The sequence below is a fragment of the Hippoglossus stenolepis genome, chromosome 14 (assembly GCF_022539355.2).
Source record: "Hippoglossus stenolepis isolate QCI-W04-F060 chromosome 14, HSTE1.2, whole genome shotgun sequence".
NCBI lineage: Eukaryota > Metazoa > Chordata > Actinopteri > Pleuronectiformes > Pleuronectidae > Hippoglossus > Hippoglossus stenolepis.
This window is the reverse complement of record NC_061496.1, coordinates 11,560,638-11,581,545: the sequence shown is the minus strand read 5'-3', so window position 1 is coordinate 11,581,545 and position 20,908 is coordinate 11,560,638. Positions and strand designations below refer to the sequence as shown.

The 20,908-nt window shown below is 40.9% G+C and overlaps 1 protein-coding gene across 1 annotated transcript in view; it reads left to right on the top strand.

The window, feature by feature from the left end:
• Positions 1-20,908, top strand: part of rnf13 (ring finger protein 13) — a 40,106-nt gene that overhangs the window by 738 nt on the left and 18,460 nt on the right. The window contains exons 2-4 of the mRNA XM_035177234.2: positions 2,074-2,310; positions 2,502-2,582; positions 10,138-10,260. Of these exons, the coding sequence (XP_035033125.1) occupies positions 2,197-2,310; positions 2,502-2,582; positions 10,138-10,260 (318 nt within the window). The 5' untranslated portion in view covers positions 2,074-2,196. The remainder of the gene's footprint in view (positions 1-2,073; positions 2,311-2,501; positions 2,583-10,137; positions 10,261-20,908) is intronic.

Genomic DNA, 20,908 nt, shown 5'->3' with positions numbered 1-20,908 from the left:
GTAATTATAATAATAATGATCTTCTGGATTTGCATTTGAGTCTCTGATATCAACTACTGTTAAATCTACAATAAACACCAGCACCACCCTGCAGCTCATCAACCCATGGCAGCATAGTAGCAGCATTGTTTGTGATTTTCTACTGATGACTGACACCTACTGCAAATCACTGAGCAAGGCTGTTATTGCAAAGCGGTGATAATTGGTCAATTAATTGATTAATTGATTGATAGACAATTAATCTGCAAATCAGGGCTGAGTGTTAAAACAATAGCGATGATTATAGCAAAATTATTTTCATCAGTAGCAATATATAAAAAGTTACGCATTGCACAGGCACGGTGAGGATATTTGATTTCGATTATCTACCTTCACTCAAGAGTAAAAATCTTGAATCTTGAATCAAACAAGGATGTATCATTGCTTTATTGTGATATTTTTTTTTATGATTTTAATCTTGATAATGTTTTTTGCCATATCACGTAGCCCTACTGCAAATATTTTAATTGATTTTTGTATTTCTTAGATATTTAATGTCTCCACCTTGTGCCCCAGGACACTGTGTTCATTTATCACTGTTTCAATTTATTAATTGATCAAACAGTTTAATCTAGAAAATGATAAACAGATTAATTGATTGGATTCACAGGATATTTGCATCAATGTAATAAACATTGATTATCACTGAATAAATCACACTGATGAAATGTAGCAGTTTGGCAAAAACAGACATCACCATAAGTTTGTTTTATGTTGTATGTAAGAATGTTTCTGAATTGAATTTCCAGAAAATGTACCGTTATTATGATGTAAGATAAGAAAAGATATTCCTGTAATAGTCCTACAATGGGGAAATGTTCCCTTTAGATCCGTGCACAGGATATTGACCACATACAGCCTTTTCTCCTTCCTCCAATACCACTTCCCTATTTTACAGCTTGACCACATGGCTTAATGGTCCAAAGCCTTGCAAGCCTTTAGCTCTTGTTTTCTCCTGATCACATGCTGCCCTCGACCGAATGAACTTGTGTGCCCCTCAGGCTGAGATAGTCTTTACGAGGCAACTGGCAATGAAAAGCAGCAAGATCGTCCTGACACAGAGTCAAGACAATGGCTTAGTGAAAATATACATCACAGGACAATTGTCATAAACTCCTGCACAGTGCTTTTCTATGGTCCTCTGTGTTCTCCACAGAGCATACGCTGCTTGGGCAGGGGATTTTCTTGAAATGAAAAAGTAGGACAAGTGAACAGCAGCACCCAAGAGAGATAAATGCTCTACTGAGTATCTCCACACAGCTTCACAGAACTTCTCAGGTAGTCAGAATAAGTTATCCCGTAAGAACAAGGACAAAGGGCTGTGATTGACATTCGTTACATCCAAGCTTATAGTGATAAACTGTTAAAGTTTATTGACAGTTTCAGAAGATTAATTTCAATATCGAAAAATTCATGTATTCAAGTGTTGTTTATGCTCTTCCACTTAACACAAACATGCACTACTCCAAGCCTTGCACAGTCAGTGCTGCTGCAGTCAGTGTGAGTCAAACATCTGAAAGTAACGTTAATGGTTCAGCGAGTTGACTGCTGAGTCACAGTACAGATAATCTGTTTGACAAAGCTGTTGCACACAGCTAAATGTCGACATAATTTTCTTTTAAAACTCCAGAAAAGACAGACACTCAACTGTCATCAATACCTTTAAGTGGCTGTGCCATAGCTTACGTCAAACTCTGACTTCCTTGTGTCACAATCAAGGAAAATTGCAAAAGAAAAATTAGTGCTGAAGATTAAATCACACTATTTATGTGTTTCAAGGATACCGACTGTAAATAAGCTCACAGTAGGTTACAATAATGTGATGTAGCATGAGGAACTACGGGCTCATGGTTCAATCTCTTTTTGCAGCTAATACAAGTAAATATTGTTATTGTGAGTGTTTAGGAGTTAGGAACTTTAAAAAAATATCTCATTTTAGAACTTATACATTTATATAAGGACAATTCAAGACTGTTTAATCTATGTTTGTGAGTAAGGGTTTTACATTAACGCAAGTATTGTTGTCTTTTCTAGGTGTGACAGCAGCAGAACGGTGCATAAAGGGGTTCCACTGCAGGCCTACGTGTGTCTGTGTGTTTATGTTGTATGTTTGTGAGTGAGTGGCACAGCAGTTGGGGGTTGTAACGTGATGCCAAGATGCTGCTATCCCTGGGAATGTTAATGCTGTCGGCGACGCAGATTTACACCATCTTCACCGTGCAGCTCTTCGCCTTCCTCAACCTGCTGCCCGTGGAGGCTGACATTTCTGCAGTGAGTGTTTCGTCAAACAACTAAAACAATCCCCATGTTAGGCAGGGTCTCAGTTACAACTTGATAAGAATCTCAGGCCTGTGTTTGATTCGATTTATGCCCCCTATTGGTCAAAACCGGCGATCCCATCATTTTGGTTTTGATAAAGCATCAGGCTCTGTTAAATATTTAACATGTTTTCCATCTTTCAGTACTCCTTTGAAAATAAAACGGAGAACTTCGATGACCTGCCTGCACGCTTCGGTTATCGTCTCCCCAGCGATGGACTGAAGGTGAGTGAAGAAGGGTCAGAGTTGTCTGACAAGCTGATTTATTTTAAGGCTTAATGGCAAATCATGAGTAACTATGAAAACCTAAAAAAGAGAGTGGGTGAAGAAAAAAGCTCATTAATGTCATGCTCAAAAGATCATAAACTTGGAAGTGAACAAATGAAACCACTTATTTTTACAGTCCCAATACACAGAAAATTAGTAAAAATGTATATGTATTTACTGAATATAGATAATGGATGTATGGATGGAAAAAAGTTCAACCTCACTATAGGAAATGATAAAATACCTTGTTAAGTACCTCCTATCACCCTCAAACACTGGCCCCAAATATACAGTACTTTACATCTTACAATGTGTTTTGATGCTGGTAAAGATTAATTTACATCTCAGCAGAATACCATTATTTTCAAGTGGACTTCTTGATTTGTGTAGATCTATAAGTTGCAGCAGCCAGCTACACTCAAACACAGTTAAAAAATACCACACATTGTAGATCTACTGCACAAAGAAAAAACTAATTAGACTCCTTTTAAAGTTCAATAACTTTTCAATGAAAAAGCTTTTAAACGTTGCTGCTCTGTGTTGTGAATTGTAAAGTCGTGTGCTGTTTCTGTATGCCACCACCCCCAGCACCCAGCACCCACCACCACACCCAGCAACCCACATACTGTTTGATCCACAAAGCTCCCAAACAGAGGGATGATTCATGTCTGCCATCTAAGCTGGTCATTGTGGCTATTCCCAGAGTCAAGAGCCCAGTAGTTGTTGTTATTGTTGTTGTTGTTGTCGTCGTCCCAAGGATTTCAGCTCACGTAAGCAAACTGATGGCAAAATGCTTTGTGTGTTGTTTTGTGTTTATGTTTTGGTTAAGCCCTGTATATTTGGACATTCATAATTACAGCCACTTATCTACATGTAATGATGCTAAGTTTAGCATCATTACAACATTATAACAGACCCACTCCTGAGTTATGGCATTGTCACGAGTTCTGACCCCATCTTGTTTATTTTCAGGTATTATATTTCTAAAATCAGAGAATTCCCGAGCAAGCACTTTTCATAGGAGCTTGGCCAGTTAACACTTAAAAAAGTTGGTAACGGTTCAGATAATGGATTTATTCATTGATTTACTCAAGGTCATTTTAGCAAGACATACCTGTTTGTGTATGTGTGATAACATGAACTAATAAGTGGAAAGTTGGGTTTCCCTTAGCCTAGTGTGTAATTCACATACCATATAAATGCACTCTCTTTGTGTCACTGTCCGATAAGGACAAAATACCCCCAAAATTTAAATGCAATAGATAAAACTTTGCACCCGTGAAACGCTTAGCACACAAGTAGCATTCTTTACCATGTTGTTCCTGGTGCGTAGCAAACCTGCAGGCTGTGATCACAATGGCACACATTTAACTGCAGGTGCAGGTGTTCCAGCTGTATGTGGCAGTAAACAGACGTATATATTTAGATACTGTGTCAAGGGGTCGGTTGCTGTGGTGTCTAACTGTGGTCATTTGTCACTTATTAATGCACATATTATCATACATATAAATATCTCTACAGAAAAGGTAGGTGGGTTGCTCGTCAAGCGGCGGGGATTATGGCGCGCAGTCGTACTGCTTAGTGTGTATGTGTGTTAGTGTTATGTAACAGTCAGTGTTATGAAAGCTGAGACAAGGCTTAGGCCCTCTGTCTCTCTCTCATCTAATCTCTCTGTGCTGATGTCTAGTCAGGGCAGAGAGTCCGAGTGCCATGCAGACATGCTGCCCTAGTCCCTGAGGGCAAAACTCGCTGTTCCTCACCGTGTCTGCCTGAGCGAGTGTGGCAGGGAGCTGTTTCAAGACGACTGCAGTGATTTACAGTTACACTAAGAAATGTTTCTATAATACATTTACGGTAAACAGACTGCATTTATATAGCGCTTTTCCAGACTTATCAACCACTCAAAGGGCTTTACAGTTCAAGTTGCTTTCACCCATACACACGTTGCTAGATGCAGCCCCTCTTCTATTCATACTCTGTCGGTATAGACATCAGGGTTAATTTGGGGTTACAGTCAAACTTGCCCAATCACTTTGGGATGCAAACGGGAGGTGCTGGGCATAGAACCACCAACCTTTTGGTTACTGTACTCTTTACCTTCTCAGCCACAGCTGCTCAGTTTATTCAGATTTCTGCAGAATAAAGGTTAACATCATTGTTGTCTTTCCCATTAAAGTTAGGTGTTGTCATAAATCTGTTAAGGTCTATGCAAATCCAGTGACAGACTAATTCCATGCATGCTGGTGGGCAAAAGCCAAAGTGCATCCTTAAAATTAGCATAATTTAGTATTATGATATAAACTCACTTCAGACGTTGTGGTCCTGCAGCTGTATAATGCCTGGAAAAAACCTCTGGCATCACAAGGCAGCACAAGTCTGTTTGTCTGCAGAGGATTCCCCACAGGGAGCTCGGCCTCAAACAGAGCCTCCCCTGTTCCCACTTACACAACCGGGCTGTTTACAGTTGCCTCAGGGTTGCAAAGCAAGGCCAATGCAAGCCTGCGTAAGCCCACACAATGCAGTTATGCTTTATTTCATTTCTGAAAGGTTCATAGCAATAGTTTCAATTTAGAAATGGATTTAAAATGCAGCATGACAGCACTCGTCAGTGTGTAATTACAATAACAAATATTCAGATTAAGTAAGAAGTGTAAAAACCACAATGAAAAATACTTTAAAACTTTGCATGGATAGAAACTTTGTTAAGTCTTGTATTTTGGCACTATGATTTAACTATGACTAACAGAAGTGGACGAAGGAATGTTAAGATTCGATACTCAACTTATAATAACTTCACAGGAAATGTCTCAGCTTTTTAGGCTTTTTTGTTTTTTTATTCCATTTCTGGACCCATTTTCAATTCCACAATTACAGGCTGATCTGGACTCACAGTCTGAGAAAGGACTCTTGAGCTTCCTCTGGGTAGCCTCTGTGGTTTGGATTGTTGCAGCGAGAGGCGATGAGCGACGGCTTTGCCCAGTTATAAAACCTCAGAAGTGCACACACCGGTATAAACATAAATGCCTGGTTGCTAAATGTTCTTTTCCAGAAACCACAAAAGAGGTTATCGGAACATCTAATATTTCTGAGTAGTTTGCTTATTTTAGAAACAGTAGAAGGAATTTTGTCTCATTAGTTGGTTAATACCAAATTTGACACAAACGTCTCTGTAGTTATTTCCTCAGGCTCTAATTGAGGTCTGAATATAGTGGAGGTTGAGTGGACAGTTTGTCATTAGAATTTTCTGTGTGTACGGAGAAGTGGAAGTAAACACTCCTCCCTTGTCACATGTTGTCTCGAGCAAAAATACCCAGTATGGTGACACTGCACATGAGGAGGCTGTAGAGTTCTGAGTGGGAACTTGTGTATTAAGCATTTTTGCTCGTTGCACTGTGTCGATATGGGTTTTCTGTGGCGGCTACAGTTTTCTCCCACAGTCAAAAGACATGCAAGTCAGCTGAGCGGGAGACTTTGCCTATGGAAATGATTTCTGGGCGAGAGCTTGTGTGTGCGAACATGAACGTGGCTCCAGAGGAGGATATCAGAGGACTGCCTGCTCTACCCAGGCCGACCCCTCACCTTAATGTTCTGGACATTTTCCTGTTGTTATGAACGTCATGACATTTTTTTTAGATACTATTGAAATTGCACTGCCCTGGAGAAACAATATTTCATTCTACATTGCATAGTTGTACTGTTTAGTTAGAAATGACAATACAGTCTTGATTGATTGATTGATTGATTGATTGATTGATGTGGACAATCTCCTGCTGCTTTCTTTATATATTAAAGTCAAACTCCATTTTCAAGACATCTTCTGGAGCTCATGTCTGAAAAAATGTGTTGGTGAATGGTGGATGCAGTATTTTTAATGTGAAAAACGATCAAACACACAAGGGCCATAAACACATCTTTTGATTAAAACATCTTATTCCTAGACACCTGTATATCGCAGTAAAATGTTGTTTCACCACTTCATTGTAATTGTTCTGCTTTTCCCATCCACATACTCTCAGCCGGTCTAAAGTTTGACCCAGAAACAATCCCACATTTTTTCTCATTTGAATAGCAGCCGCCCCATTTCACTGGAATTCCTCGTCAGGCCTCTGAATGAAGGTCAAGGGTCAGTGGATGTAAATGCTGTAATTATAGAATGGTAATGCAATGATAAAAACTGGTGTGGTGTAATGATTAAATACAATGTGAAAACTAGTCCGTTTGTATGTGTGAAAGCCTCACCTGCTTCCTGTGGTGGCCATTTGTAATGTAGGTGGGGTTTTTAAAGTGGTTCAGGTCTAGGTGGAGAATCTGAATCTGCAGCTGAGCCTGGAGTAACCCAAGCGTTAATCTGCTTACAGGAAGCTCAGGCTACAGTGAGTTTCTCTCTTTACTGATCCCAGAGCAAGTCTGCAAACAATCCTCACAGAGAGGGTTTTACTGACAGGATTAAATGTGATCACTCTGCACTAATTTGGAATAGTCCACTAAAGAGGCCCTCTCCTTCCTGTTGAGTTCTGCAACAATAGAAACCCTCACTTGTTTGTTGAGCTCATTAGCTGTAAGATGAACTCACTGGTTTTGTGTTGTCTAATGAGTAGAACAAGAAGAAATCAATCAGCTTGATTTGTTTTTTCATCAACGTACAGATTCCTTTTAAAAGTTAAAATCAACCGTAATCCTAGAGAAAACAGCACCAGAAGTTCTTCATCATGTGGTGAACTGGAGTGAATTCAACGCTATTTGTTTTAAAAATCAGGCATTTTCTCCAAAATTAAAGCACATCAGGTCCGGTCGCAGTCACAGTATTTCTACAACCATTAGAGCTGAAAGAAGCAGCAACGGTCATATTACTGTAGCTTTAGTTTTTTTTTATTTCAACATCATACTCTATTAATATAAAGCTGTTTCACCAGCCCCCCCATCCAATCATTCCTCACCCATTCAGGCCAAAAGACAAACTAAAGCCAGTTCTTATACTCAGAAACAAAGATGAGCCTTGATTTCAGTGCTCAGGGCTTAATGTTGGGGCCTTCTTGTAAAATTTAGAACAACTACTAATATTCAGGCTGTATCAAAGTGTTGTCTTGGTAAAAACAACCAGATACAAGGGGAACTAGTAATTATTTTGTAATGAGCAGGAATGTGGGAGCTCTGAACATTAAAAAAAGGAAGGTTAATTTCACTTTGTTATTTTAAATTGTTATGACAGTTTCTGGATTTAGAAAATACCATAAAATCACATTTAATTTGTCCCTGTGATATTTCTGTGTGATAAAGAAATGGCTCATGTCAGGCATGAAAACATCCTGGCTTAAAAAGAGGACAGTAAAGACACAGTAACAGGATGATAAAACATATTGTTATACACAAAAGTCCCATATCACAGTTTGTAAGCTGCAGCTGTAGTTTGAGATTTGGTGCCTGAGTTGATATCTTTGCACAGACTCCTTTTCCATCTCCTCTCAGTCTACGTTTTTCCAGGATTCCCCTTCCTACCCCAGTTATTTCCTGTTTTTCACCATCATCTTGTCTCTGCATTCTGCAGTGCTGGCTGGTGGGTTTTTTCCATGTTTTTTTCTACCCAACAGAGGGCTCTCTTGCCACTGGTTTCAAAGTGAGGAGGAGGGGGGAGGGAGAGGAGGAAGAATGTGAGGCAGTGGCACAGTGATGTCATTTAGCTGCAAGGCAGGGCTGCACTGGAGGAGGAGGAGGTATCCAGGGGTGACGACTGTGAGGACAGAGGGTGATTCCTTCCTCACAAGTCTCTCCTCCCTGATTTACGATTATCTCCCTGATCCCACTAGTTAATAACATTTTAACATTTAGTCCAATAATATTAAACTACAACAAGACAGTGTGTGTGTGTCCGCATCTTTCTCTCCACACTGTCGCTCACCGTGCTGCGGCTTTGTTTGTGTCGCTGTGGTAATTTTCCATTTGTTGCAGAGATGCTGTTTTGGAGTCAATGTCCGGTGACAAGACACTGTCTGTGTGAAAGAGAGAGAGAGAGAAAAATTGCTGAGAAAGAGATGAAATTACTGGTAGACTTCCAGAGCAGTCCACACTTCCTGCCTACCACCCTGCCTCTGACACACAGGCACACAGTTGCTTAGTAATGTATATCACATAAGAAACCTCCCGCCTCATTTCTGATGTTTTTTCCGCTCATCATCTGTTGTACATTTATCCGCTCTACCTCTCTCTTATCGTCACCTTCTCTATTTTTGTCTTTTCTCCGTCCCTTTTTCTCCTTTCTTCTGTATTTTAGTCGGCGTCTGATTCTCTTCCATATTTGTATCGTTTGTTATTCTTTTCCTTTTCTTCTCCCTCCCTTTATCGCTCAGTCAGCCTCTCCGTCTCTGATCCTCTCACTATCTCCCTCTCATCAGTCACTTTAAACGCTGCTGCTGGAAATGGGATTAAGACAGGAAGCAGCAGAGGGTGAGAAAGAGAGGGGAAACACAAGAGTTTTTCTGTGACAAACTGAGAACAACAGCACCCTTCAAATCGAGTAGACTATAAAACACATACGTACACACACGCGCATAATTTTTGTGGGTCAGTAATCCTCATTCCAGTGGAAAGCTCTGTATTCATTATGCATGCGTTACTTTGTTAGATTAATGTTTGATTTACCGGTGCTACGTCTGGGGCCGCAGCAGAACCATTTCTCAGCATCTCGGTTTTCTTTTCCTCATTTTTACAAGTTTGTTTTTCATGTGTGGTTGTGATGGATGTTGTTATTCTGGGAACTGCAGGAAAAGATGGTGCTGCTCAAATTCTGGGTCAGGGAGCTTTGTCTGGGTCCTGGGGTGTAATTTTGTTTTGTCTAGCTGCACAGAAACACAGAAGAAACATATTTGGTGCTGTCATTTGTCATATCGTCATGTGATGTGAGTTTCTAGATAGTTTTGTTTTCACGCTGCAATCTGAGTCCTTGAGTTACCGGCATGAATTATATTGAATACACACCAAAGTATCAAAACCAAAATTAGATATGACCAGCGGTGTCTCAGAGGTGGGAGGAAGTGAGATCATGATAATTAATGTCGCTTTGAGTCTGTAAAGATTAATCCCCGTCAAAGTGCCTCTGAGCAAAACCTCTCGTATGATGCTTTTTAATTTGTATTAATTATTAGAGGAAACACGTTCTGATGCGTGATTAAATGAAAGTGAATGAATGTCATGTAAGGTCATTACTCTCTGCAATAAAACGTTTAATCATGATTACTGGTCGCTTACATGTATTTATTTGATCTGATCAGTCATTAATAGCATTTGAAAAACAGATGATCATTTATGTAGAAGCGATTTTAGCTTCTTAAAGCGATAACACTCTTTATAAATTTTAATATTCATTAAATATTCTCATACTTGCTGTAAACAATATATTTCATCTTTGGGAAATTATCTCCTCATTTCTCTCCTCAGCACCTGTTGGACTTCCTAGGATCGATGTTTGCTTAAACTTGCATTTAAGTCACTCACGTGTCTATTGATGTCGTCCCCTCAGGGCTTCCTGATTGGTGCACGGCCAGAAAATGCATGCGAGCCCATCGAGCCGCCTCCGAGGGACAACTTGACGGGCGCCTTCATTGTCCTCATCAAACGGTTTGACTGCAACTTTGACATAAAGGTACAGTGTTTCACTCTGTGTGTGTGTGTGTGTGTGTGTGTGTGTGTGTGTGTGTGTGTGTGTGTGTGTGTGTGTGTGTGTGTGTGTGTGTGTGTGTGTGTGTGTGTGTGTGTGTGTGTGTGTGTGTGTGTGTGTGTGTGTGTGTGTGTGTGTGTGTGTGAGCGAGCGAGCGAGCATCGGCGTCACACCTTCAATCAACAGCCACCAACAAACGACCAAACTGTTTATCATCATTGGTAAAATGAATTGACTGGCTTCCTGTGCTTGTTCATTTCAAGTCTATAATTTTGGAAACTGGGAATGCTGTTTTAGTGCACAGCAGTACCTACAAACTGTTTATCTATTAGGGCAAGCTGTTAAAACTTCAATGTGTGTATGGTACTTTACACTGTATTAACAGTATGTCAGGTGGTGGTGGTGTTCAGAGTTAGTTTCACTGAAAACCGTAAAAGGCCATTTCCCTAAACACAATTTCCTGAATAAGATTCTATGCCTCTTTACTGCCCCTCTTCTCCTTTTGTTTAAGTAAGTCGCTGAGCGGCTGGAGGTTGGACAGAGATGATCTCCACTAGTCACTTGAGGCAGATAGATGTCGTCGGAAGGAGATGAAGTACAAAAGGAGTGCAGTTGTATTTGTGTATCTCTCTGTGACACGCTGACTTAAAAAGCAGGAAAAAACCTGTCACCCTCAGTGGTTGTATATTAACCTATAGATTTGAGGTGGAACGTGTCATTGGCTGTGGCAGTTTTGAACAAAACACATTACATCCACATTAGTTTCAGTGCCTCTGCAATCTTAACAACGTAAGCACAGCACAAGCATGAATTTTCTTTTTTAGGGATGTTTGAGACCTTGATGAGACACTTGAGTTAACACACAAGGGGCAGGGGTTACGTTAAAGATATATTTTCTTTTTTGTACTGGAAGGCTTTCTCATAAATGTCACAGCGACTGAGTGTCATAAGTTTGTTTGGAAAGCCCAATAATTATGATGTGGTTGATAAACAAGATGATAAAAGGGTTAGATGTAGGTTTTTTTAACCAGTGGCTGCTAATTTTACTAGAAATGCCCCAATACTGCAGTAAATGCCGGGTCGGACATCCGCAAGTATGCAAATCTATGTACGGATGATCCAATACCATTTATTTAAAGTATGTTAATTTCACCCAGACAAAACGCCACATCAGCGGTTTGATGATGGTCAACCCCTGCATTGATCTTCCTCTGTGATTAGAGAAACTTCAAATTTGTGATCTGAGCAGTTGATAACTTTGTCAGTAGAGTCTGCAGCAAGGAAATTACTTATTAATACAGCACTCGGATGTTTATTCTCAAAATAAATTCCTGGAAATTCAGCAGTTTATTTAAAGCAAAAATTCTTCTTTTTTTACTTTCACGCTGGAAGGAGAAGTAATGTGTCCATCTATCATAAAGGACGGGGGGAGGGAGATGGAGTGAGGTAGAAAGGGGAGGAGAGAAGAGAGAGAGGATTAAGAGAGTGAGAGCAGCGATGAGTAATGGACTGATTGAGAGGAAAGCATGCAACCTCTTGGCATCTTCTTCCTCTCTGCGTCTTTCCACCTCTCTGTCTCTTACTATACTTACCTTCCCTCTCTGTACTTTGGTAGCTGCCTCCCCATTCATTCGCTCTCACGTTTTCTTTTTTCCTTTTTGTTTTTTTTTCTCTGTTGTAACTGTGGCGCAGCCATGCAGCCTTATAAGGTCTCACTGCATCTCTCTCACACACACACACACACACACACACACACACACACACACACACACACACACACACACACACACACACACACACACACACACACACACAGAAACATGTTGACCGACAGAGCAGTGAGGTGTTCCCTTTCCTGGAGCATAACCAGACTCGGCTCCACACAGACACACAATGCACACATGCCAGTATGTATGTGCCAGAAGAGGGAGACAAAAGTTCTACAATGCAGGTTTAAAATGTGGAACCATGTAAGAAAGGGCAAAGTCCATGTTTGGATCTTTTCAGGGAAGTTTGTTGTGTTCAAACCTCTCAGTCCTTCTGCATTTCTTCTCAGTATCTCTGCTGTCACTGTCACAAAATGTTCAAATTAAGTGTTTGCTAGCAGTTTTACAGATATCTTCATTGTAATGGTTCTCCTCTCTGTAGGGGAAAAAACAATGCTATCTATATGGCCTCCAGATTTATTTTCTGTTGCAGTACCACAGCTGGCAGCTAGGGTCACCTGGCAGCACTGAACATGTTCGATGTGCTAAATGAACACAACCATTGGTTTTCTGCTCATATTCAAACTTCTCATCAATAGATTCAATTATTACAGTAAAACTGGAGTTTGATCATGGGGCTGGAAAGTTTACCCCATATCTTAAGTGTGTGTGTGAGGGTGTGTTATAAGTGTTATCTGCTTTATAATCCTTTTATTTTTGCTCACGCCCTGTCCTTGCTTACACACACACACACACACACACACACACACACACACACACACACACACACACACACACACACACACACACACACACACACACACACACACACACACACACACACACACACACACACACACACACACACACACACACACTGACTGGTTGTGCAGTCTGAACCTTACCTCTGGTTTACTGATTGTGCGCTCTCTCTCTCTCTCTTACTGTCTCTCTCCCCCTCTCCCTCATACACAGCTATCCTTTCCTCTGCTTCTCTTTCCCTTTGGCTCTCCATCCCTCTCACTGTTGTTCTTATCCGTCTTATCCTTGCTATTGTCCATCTTTTACTCTACCTGCCAACCGATCTCTCTGTCTCTCACACGCTCTCTCGCGCACACACCCACACACGCACAAACACAGTCCTCTCTCAGTTCCCTCCAGAAGCTGCAGGGAAACAAAGGAATACTAAACTCTATCCTGACGGAGACGAGGTGTGTGTGATGAGTGGTGCAGGGGTGTCAGTGTCCACTGCTGTTCATGTCTCTCTCCTCAGCCTCTTCTTTAGCCTTAAGCCATCAGCTTCCAGTGAGCAGCAGCATAGAGCTTTAATGGATCCTCGGCTGTAATGGGCAATAAAACAGATGCTCACCCACTTAACCCTCCATCTAGTCTCAACACCTCCACCCTTAGAGCACAAGTGTGTGCGCGAGAGGGAGAGTGCGTGAGAGTGTGTTGCGATAAGACATGACGGAGAGGAGGTCGAATGTCGAGAGAGAGTGTTGGAGATAGTGGGGGGGGTGAAGGAGATCAAGTGAAGGGGTGTTAATAGGCACTCTCAGAATTTTCCATACGCACCTGCTGTCAGCTGGATGGTCGGACATTAAAACATATCCAGTCGAATACTTTTTTACTGCCTCAAGTGACGTCCCATTTTATAACCATAGAACTATAACCTTTAACCAAATGAGGGATTCCAGGCGTTGGACGTCTGGATCTAAAGTTGTCAGAGAAAGAAGCTGAGTTAACAGCCGCTCTCGTAGCCCCTCCCCTGCCTGTGTCTGCTCAATAGCACCGGAGAAACACAGATTTTTTAACACGAAACTGCTTTATTCAGTGTTTTTACTGGCTTTAATGACCTAGTGCATTTGTTTTGGAGAACAAGGCCTCGAGGGATAATTCAGATCCTGGATGAGACCTCTGCAACGATTATCACTGAAGGAATCCGACCTCACTTTAAAGATGAACTCCCATGAATATTTATAATGGAATGAAATCTTAAAATTAGCACAGCCTCAAAAGATGTTGTGTGGTGTTGTTGAGAATGAGCAGCAGCGCCCTCATGTTTGCGTTCCACAATCGGAGGCGTGATGTGTGACAACAGTGTCAGCTCTTATGCCGCCATGTTGGCTCTCCCTGTTACAAAGACATCGATTTGGCTGCGTCTCTCTCTGCTGCCGTGATAAAGACGAAGCAACGTCGGCCATTCCGTGTTTGAATCTTCAACACAGAACAGCGAGGTGTAACAATCCCTGCCTTGATCAGGCTGGGAAATAATTGTCTTTTTTTTAAAGAATATACTCAAACAGGATTAGATTTGATTTATATTTCAAATAAAATAACAAAATACGTTATTTAGTTTTAGCTTTTACGTTACAATTCACTTAACAACCGGAGTGTTTGTGTGTGCGCGTGGTTGTGGAGGACAATCACAGCATCTGCAGACAAAGCAGGTAGAAAAACGCCTTCATATTTTTCATACTCTCGGTTGTCAACTCAAGTTAAGCATTGAGTTAAGCGTTAAGTCTCCAGGAGATGTGTGTGTGTGAGAGAGAAAGAGAGAGAGAGAGATGCAAAGAGAGAGAGAGGAAAACATTCCTCCATGGACGCCTCGTTTAGAAAGTAAATCTCCAGAGAGAGAGGGTTTGCATTTCCTGTACCAGGATTCTTTGAGGTGGTGGTGGTGACCGGGGGTGGGGGGATGTTGACCTTTCTGACCTTTCTGGGAGTGGGGGGAGGAGGTGGGGGGGACAGGAAACTCGATACCCTTTTCCTCCCCTCTCTCTCCAACCAACCTCTCCTCCCTTCTTTCCCCTGTGCAGCCTGTCTGTCCCTCAGCAAAAAAAACACACACTCAGGCAGACGGGCAGGTCTATATACATTGAGACATAATGTCCTAGTTATGTAACGTGTACTCTGATCTGCAGAGCACTGTGACCACATTGTTCTGTCTTCTCTTACTCGTATTTGCTGTTTTTCACCTATTCAGTCTCTCTCTCTGCTGCCCTCTACCCACATTGTTTTAATTCCTGTCTTTTCTTCACACTACTGCCATTGATTACAATATGATTAGATGTGTCTCTTAACTACTTCAAAACTCCATTCGCAGATGTTCATCTATGTTTCCTCTAACGTTTCTTCTTATGATTATATCTTGTCCAAGTTTATCAAAATATACATGTAGTTGCCAGTTAATAGGGAATTAAAATTATTGCAGACTAATACAACACCTCTCTAAATATGTGCTGTTGTTTTGGATTGGTGTACTTAATAAATCGGTAACTGAATGTATTGCTTCAAAGTAAAACCCAACTGATATGGATTTCTGCTGATATATATTTAAGAAAAATTGGCAATGATAAGCAAGATTTCAGATCAAACCCCAAATGACAAATACATGTGATTGGGGCTTGATATCTCGATATATAAACTTAAATACAACCGACTATATTGGTCTTGAACTAAGATCAAATAAACACAGATACCGATGTGTCTGTGAAAAGCTCATATATCTGGCCAACTGATTGGTTGGGTTCTACTTTAAAGTGAAGCTATGAAAGTTACCAATGACTATATGGGGTCATTTTAAATACTAGAACATAGTGTTACAGTAGGACAAGCAGAAAAGGCAGAAAAGGTGATTCAGTGAAGTCTGTTTTTCAGCAATATTCCAGTGTATTGTACAGTGGTTGATAGAGATGAAAGCTTTTTCCCCATGTGAGACGTAGGTCACACCATGAAACTGTCCAAAACCCTTCTGGCAAAGAGGAGTTCAGACTAAACGTCCAGTCTGGTTATAGAAGCTGTTTCTCCTGTCTGGAAGCTGACGAGACACAGATCAGGCACAGTAACACTAAACAATTCCAAAACATTTACCAGAAGAGTTCACTGTAATACTGTTCACACAAGATACAGACTAGAGTGTGACGGATAAGACGAACAGGCCGGACAAATACAACAAGAAACTGCACATAAAGTAGTGATGGCATTCGTTTCTTTTTGTTTTATTAAGTGTGTTATTCAGCTGTAAAATATTCCCCTCAGGACACATACTGATCACACTGTTTAAGAAAAATAATTCAGTTTACATATTTTTTCCTGGCCTAAGCTCCTTTAAGTCTGCTTACAGTGGTCATTTTGGGTCCTTTTGTACATTTGGGCCATGCATTTTTTGTTTTTTACAGTTTGTATTAGTTTATTACAGTAGTTTATTGCTCCTCTCTGAGTCTCCATCATGCACGCTGCGCACTGCCACGGCTCTCCATACAGTGTCTGAGTTTATATATTCTGTTGTTTTTACCCAGTCAGAGTTTACACATGTGTCCGATGACACTGTTTGTGCGTGTGTCTGGATATATGACTGAGAGAGAGAGAGAGAGAGAGAGAGAGAGAGAGAGAGAGAGAGAGAGAGAGAGAGAGAGAGAGAGAGAGAGAGAGAGAGAGAGAGAGAGAGAGAGAGAGAGAGAGAGAGAGAGAGAGAGAGAGAGAGAGAGAGAGAGAGATTCCTGTGACTATCATACAGAAGCTATGCAATTCTTTTATTGTAATCAATGACTCGAACTGATGAATTTGGCATGAAATTTGCCAGAGCAGTTCTCTATGCAGGAAAAACACTGGTTTATAAAGGAGTGACGCCGTTACAAGAGCATAATGGAAACAAAGACATCCTCAGTATCTGTAATATCTGGTCAGAGGGAAAAATCAACTTGTGTGTCCTTGCTTTTATAAGCCGCCTCTGAAATTGTTCGCTATACCTCTGGTGGCCTGTTATTTCCCATCTAGCCTTGTTTCTTACCTCTGCCTAACAGTAAATACATTTCATCGTGTAGCCTATTTGTGCTGCTGTGACCTCACAGCCCCCAAGGTACACACACAGGCCTCAGTCTTTATTCAAACAATGATCTAGCTTCCTGCCCACAGTTACTCAGTCTTATGACAGGGTATGACTATGGCTGACTGGATGTATGACTGGCTTGTGTGTGTGTGTGTGTGTGTGTGTGTGTGTGTGTGTGTGTGTGTGTGTGTGTGTGTGTGTGTGTGTGTGTGTGTGTGTGTGTGTGTGAGAGATAGGGCAATAGGGCAATAGCCATATGTCCTGGCTGTGTCATTTTTCAGCGCTGTTGTGGAAACAGACAGTTCGGCCTGTTCCCTTTGGCCTATATCTCTCTCTCACACACACACACACACACTGTACATATACAAATGCACTCACAGTAGTTACAGTAACTTATACAGATGATCTCTAAAACATTCAAAATGTCGAAAAATGTTTACTCCATTAGTTCATTGCATTAATTGCGTTTGCACTGCGTTATCAGTGTATGCAACTCCTTCCTTCAGTCTGTGGTTTTAAATTAACTCTTTATCTAATCAGCTGCCTGGACCTTGAAACTGAATCCCAGCTTTGCTCTGCACCGCGCTGCATTCCTCTGAAACACAGAGGAGAGAGAGCGAGAGAAACGTGGGAGGGTGAGAAGAAGGAGAAGAGGAAATATTAATTTGAAAGAGGGGAGGGAGAGAATAAAGGCGGGAGGGTGGAAATATTAGGGGGCGCGAAGATTTCTAGAGGAGATTGGGAGTCGGGGTGATATAACAAGGGGTAATGAGGGCAGAGAGATTTATGAGGTTAAATTTGGAGAAGGAGGTAGAAGAGGAGGACGACGAAAAAAAGATTTGAAGCGAGGAGAATAGAGAGAAAAGGGGGAGGAGAAATAAGATGAAGGATGGGAGTAGGGAGGTTGTGGAGGGGAAGTGAAATGGGATCGGGCAGCGTGTGAATGAGAAGATGAGGAGAAAAAAAAGCGGAACAATGGTAGAGAAATTGTTGAGGGATGAGAAAGGGGGGAATGAGGACCTGATTGAGAGCTGCTGTCCAAACGAGAGGAGCTGAAAATGGCAACTTGCATCTGATATGGTTTAGGAAAACAAATCAGTGCATGTGCGTTTCTCTTTTACCTTTTCAGCCATCCACCTAACAGCATTTTTAAAGGCAAAGAACTACACATATTTAATTGTTTTCATTTAATTCTCCAGTAAGGTTTCAGAAGTTGTGTTTTGGGCAAAATTTTAAAATGAGAAGGAAGAAAAAAAGAAAGGGGAACAAGAACCAAGAAGGTGCAGGAAGGAGGATGAATTAGTGTAGAAGTCTCTATAATCTTTTTAAATAGATGATGGGTTTTTAAGTTATCAGAGAAACAAGCTGAGAAAACAGGCCCTCTTACAGCCCAGTTACAATCCACCGTGACTTCACCCATTTCTTTGTGAGCTGCCGCTTTGACGCCTTCATTTAGGCATTTTGTCTTGGTTTTGTGAAACCAGACGTAACCATATTCGGAGGAGCGGAGGGTGGAGCCTGGCTCTGAGCTCGAGGACACTGCACTCCTCCCTACAGCTGCGACCTGCAACATTGGATGGTACTAGCTGTCAATCACACGATATCCACGCCCTAATGCATACCTAGTGCTTCATCATCTATTTGACTCCAAATGTGATTAGAATTTCCAAAATGAACATCATGTTGTTTTGAAGACATTTTGAAACTAGGGATTAGGACCCCAACCTTCTTAAGAAAAGTTGATGTCATAAATCAAGTGAGAAGAAGGGTCATGTTCTCATAGACTTTTATAGAAACAGACTTCTTTTTGCAACCAGTGGAGTTGCCTTTGTTTGTCACTTGTGAGAAAACAGGTTTCAGGCACTTCCGCATTGGCTTTACTTTCCAGAACTGGAGTTGGCGTCCATTTTTTATATGTAGTCAAAAATGTAACATTCAGACATTCCCAGTCGGCCCAAGAAGAAAGTAGCTGCAGGCGTCACGTTGTTGTTCCTCAGTGTGTCCCACTCTCGTGAACACAATATCTCAAAGGCACCGTGAGGGAATTTCTTTGAATTTGGTGCAAAGGTTCACTTGGACTTGAACTCATTGGATTGTGTTGGTCAAAGGTTAAAGGTTAAAGGTCACTGTGGCCTCACAAAACATGTTTTTGTGACACTATTCATACAAATCTGATCACAAATGTCTAAAAGAATAAAATGAAGTGATGACAGTCAAAGGTCAACTTCATTGTGACATCATGAAGTTCTGCATCAACACTGGACATTAGTCAGCAGCGTAACTCGGGAACAGAAGGGAACATTGTGAACAGGTTTCCTGCAACGTGACTGGTTGAGGGAAACATACAAACACAATGTGGTGATTCTAGTTTTTCTCTCTCCCTGCTACCCTTTTAAATAGTTTCTTTGCTAATTGTTTGGTGTTTAGTTACGGTTAGATAAAACTTATTTTTGAAACTTAGAAAAAGACATTTATTTTGACTTAATCTCGACTGGTGTTTATGCTGCAACACTTAGTTTGAGTTGTGTCGTGTGAGAAAGGTGTGCTGTGCTGCTCAGACTCATTTACACAAAGCATAGGTCAAGTCTGCTCTATGCAAACGCAGTCCGGCGACAGCACCAGGCTCAGGGCTGATCATCTTTACAGCCTTCATGGGACACAAGTGTGGACTAATAATGGACAACCGCAAGATGAATAAAAGAGGACCTTGAGTTAAAGAGGGGGGGAAGAGAGCAAGTAGAAAAGAGAGGAGTGTGTGAAGCAGAGGATGTTGGTGGTGCAAGAGGAAGAAGAGAAGGAAAAAGAGGAGAGGCGGGGAAGACAAGTCTATGTTTCAGCTGCAGCACTGGATGAGGAGGCTGTGCAGTGTTGGCAGCAGATACACACACATGAGTGAGGATGCAGTCATTATTGGCACACACACACACACACACACACACACACACACACACACACACACACACACAGTCGGTGGTGTGATGCAGCAGTAATGAGTGATGCTATCAGCAGTCTCTGTCCACACCACCACTCTTACAGATCCTGCTACAGGAGCAGAAACATAAGACCTGTGTGTGCTGGCATATGTTATGTCATAGTCAGTCAGTCTATAGGTAGATGATACCAGGACATAATTATCTAACTCTTCTTTTAACAACATTTTTGTGAAATTAGTTATTAACTGATCATCGATTAGAAATCAATTTATTGAGCAATAAGACCGGCAAACAGATTTAAATGTTTATCTTTGTTTATTCTCTTTTTTGGGATGTAAACGGTTAACTCCAGCGCCACTGAGCGAGGCAGCTCCAGGTGGCACCGTTTACATAGCTCCAGTCAACTGTGACCGACACAAGTCAGGTCTGACGCACTTTAATTTGTACATACAAACACTGTGTTTTTACAGTGATTTTACAGTGTTGTTGAAATGTGTTTTTTTAATTTTTTCAGTAACACCTTCTGTCACATAGTCCCACACATTCACAGGAAGCTGCTCGACACAAATACACAGTCCAGAGCTGTCGGCCTCCAGCAGCTGCGACCTTCTGACTGAAGGACACGAAAACTTAAAATGCCTCAATGGGCTAAATAAAACGGGTTCATCAGGTTTGTTTGGACTAAATGAGGACATTTGTAGGAAAGTTTCAAGTGCAGCAGCTGCTTGGTTTAAATTCAATTTGCCTTTAATTCTCAAACCATTCATTTATCAGTTATTTAATAGGCAAATCATTTTCACACATATTACACAAAATGACTCATTTTGCCCAACCATATGTCCATAATGTTTGAAATAGGAATTTGAAAAGAAGATCTTCAAATTTGAGAAGCTCAAATCACCTGTAAATACATAATGACATTATCACTAATTCTGAAACAATTTATCAATTATTTACTTATTTACCGATGAAAAATACCAAATGTTTGGAACTAAAGCTTTTCAAATTTGAGGATTTGTTGCTAAAATTCAATATCTAAAATATTAAGTATATATATAATATATATATAAGTGTTAATTTGACATTTCTAGAAAGTTTACGTTAAGATTCTGATTTCCTTTAACGTAACATGTAAGATATTTCTATGGGAATTAGAAAAATTA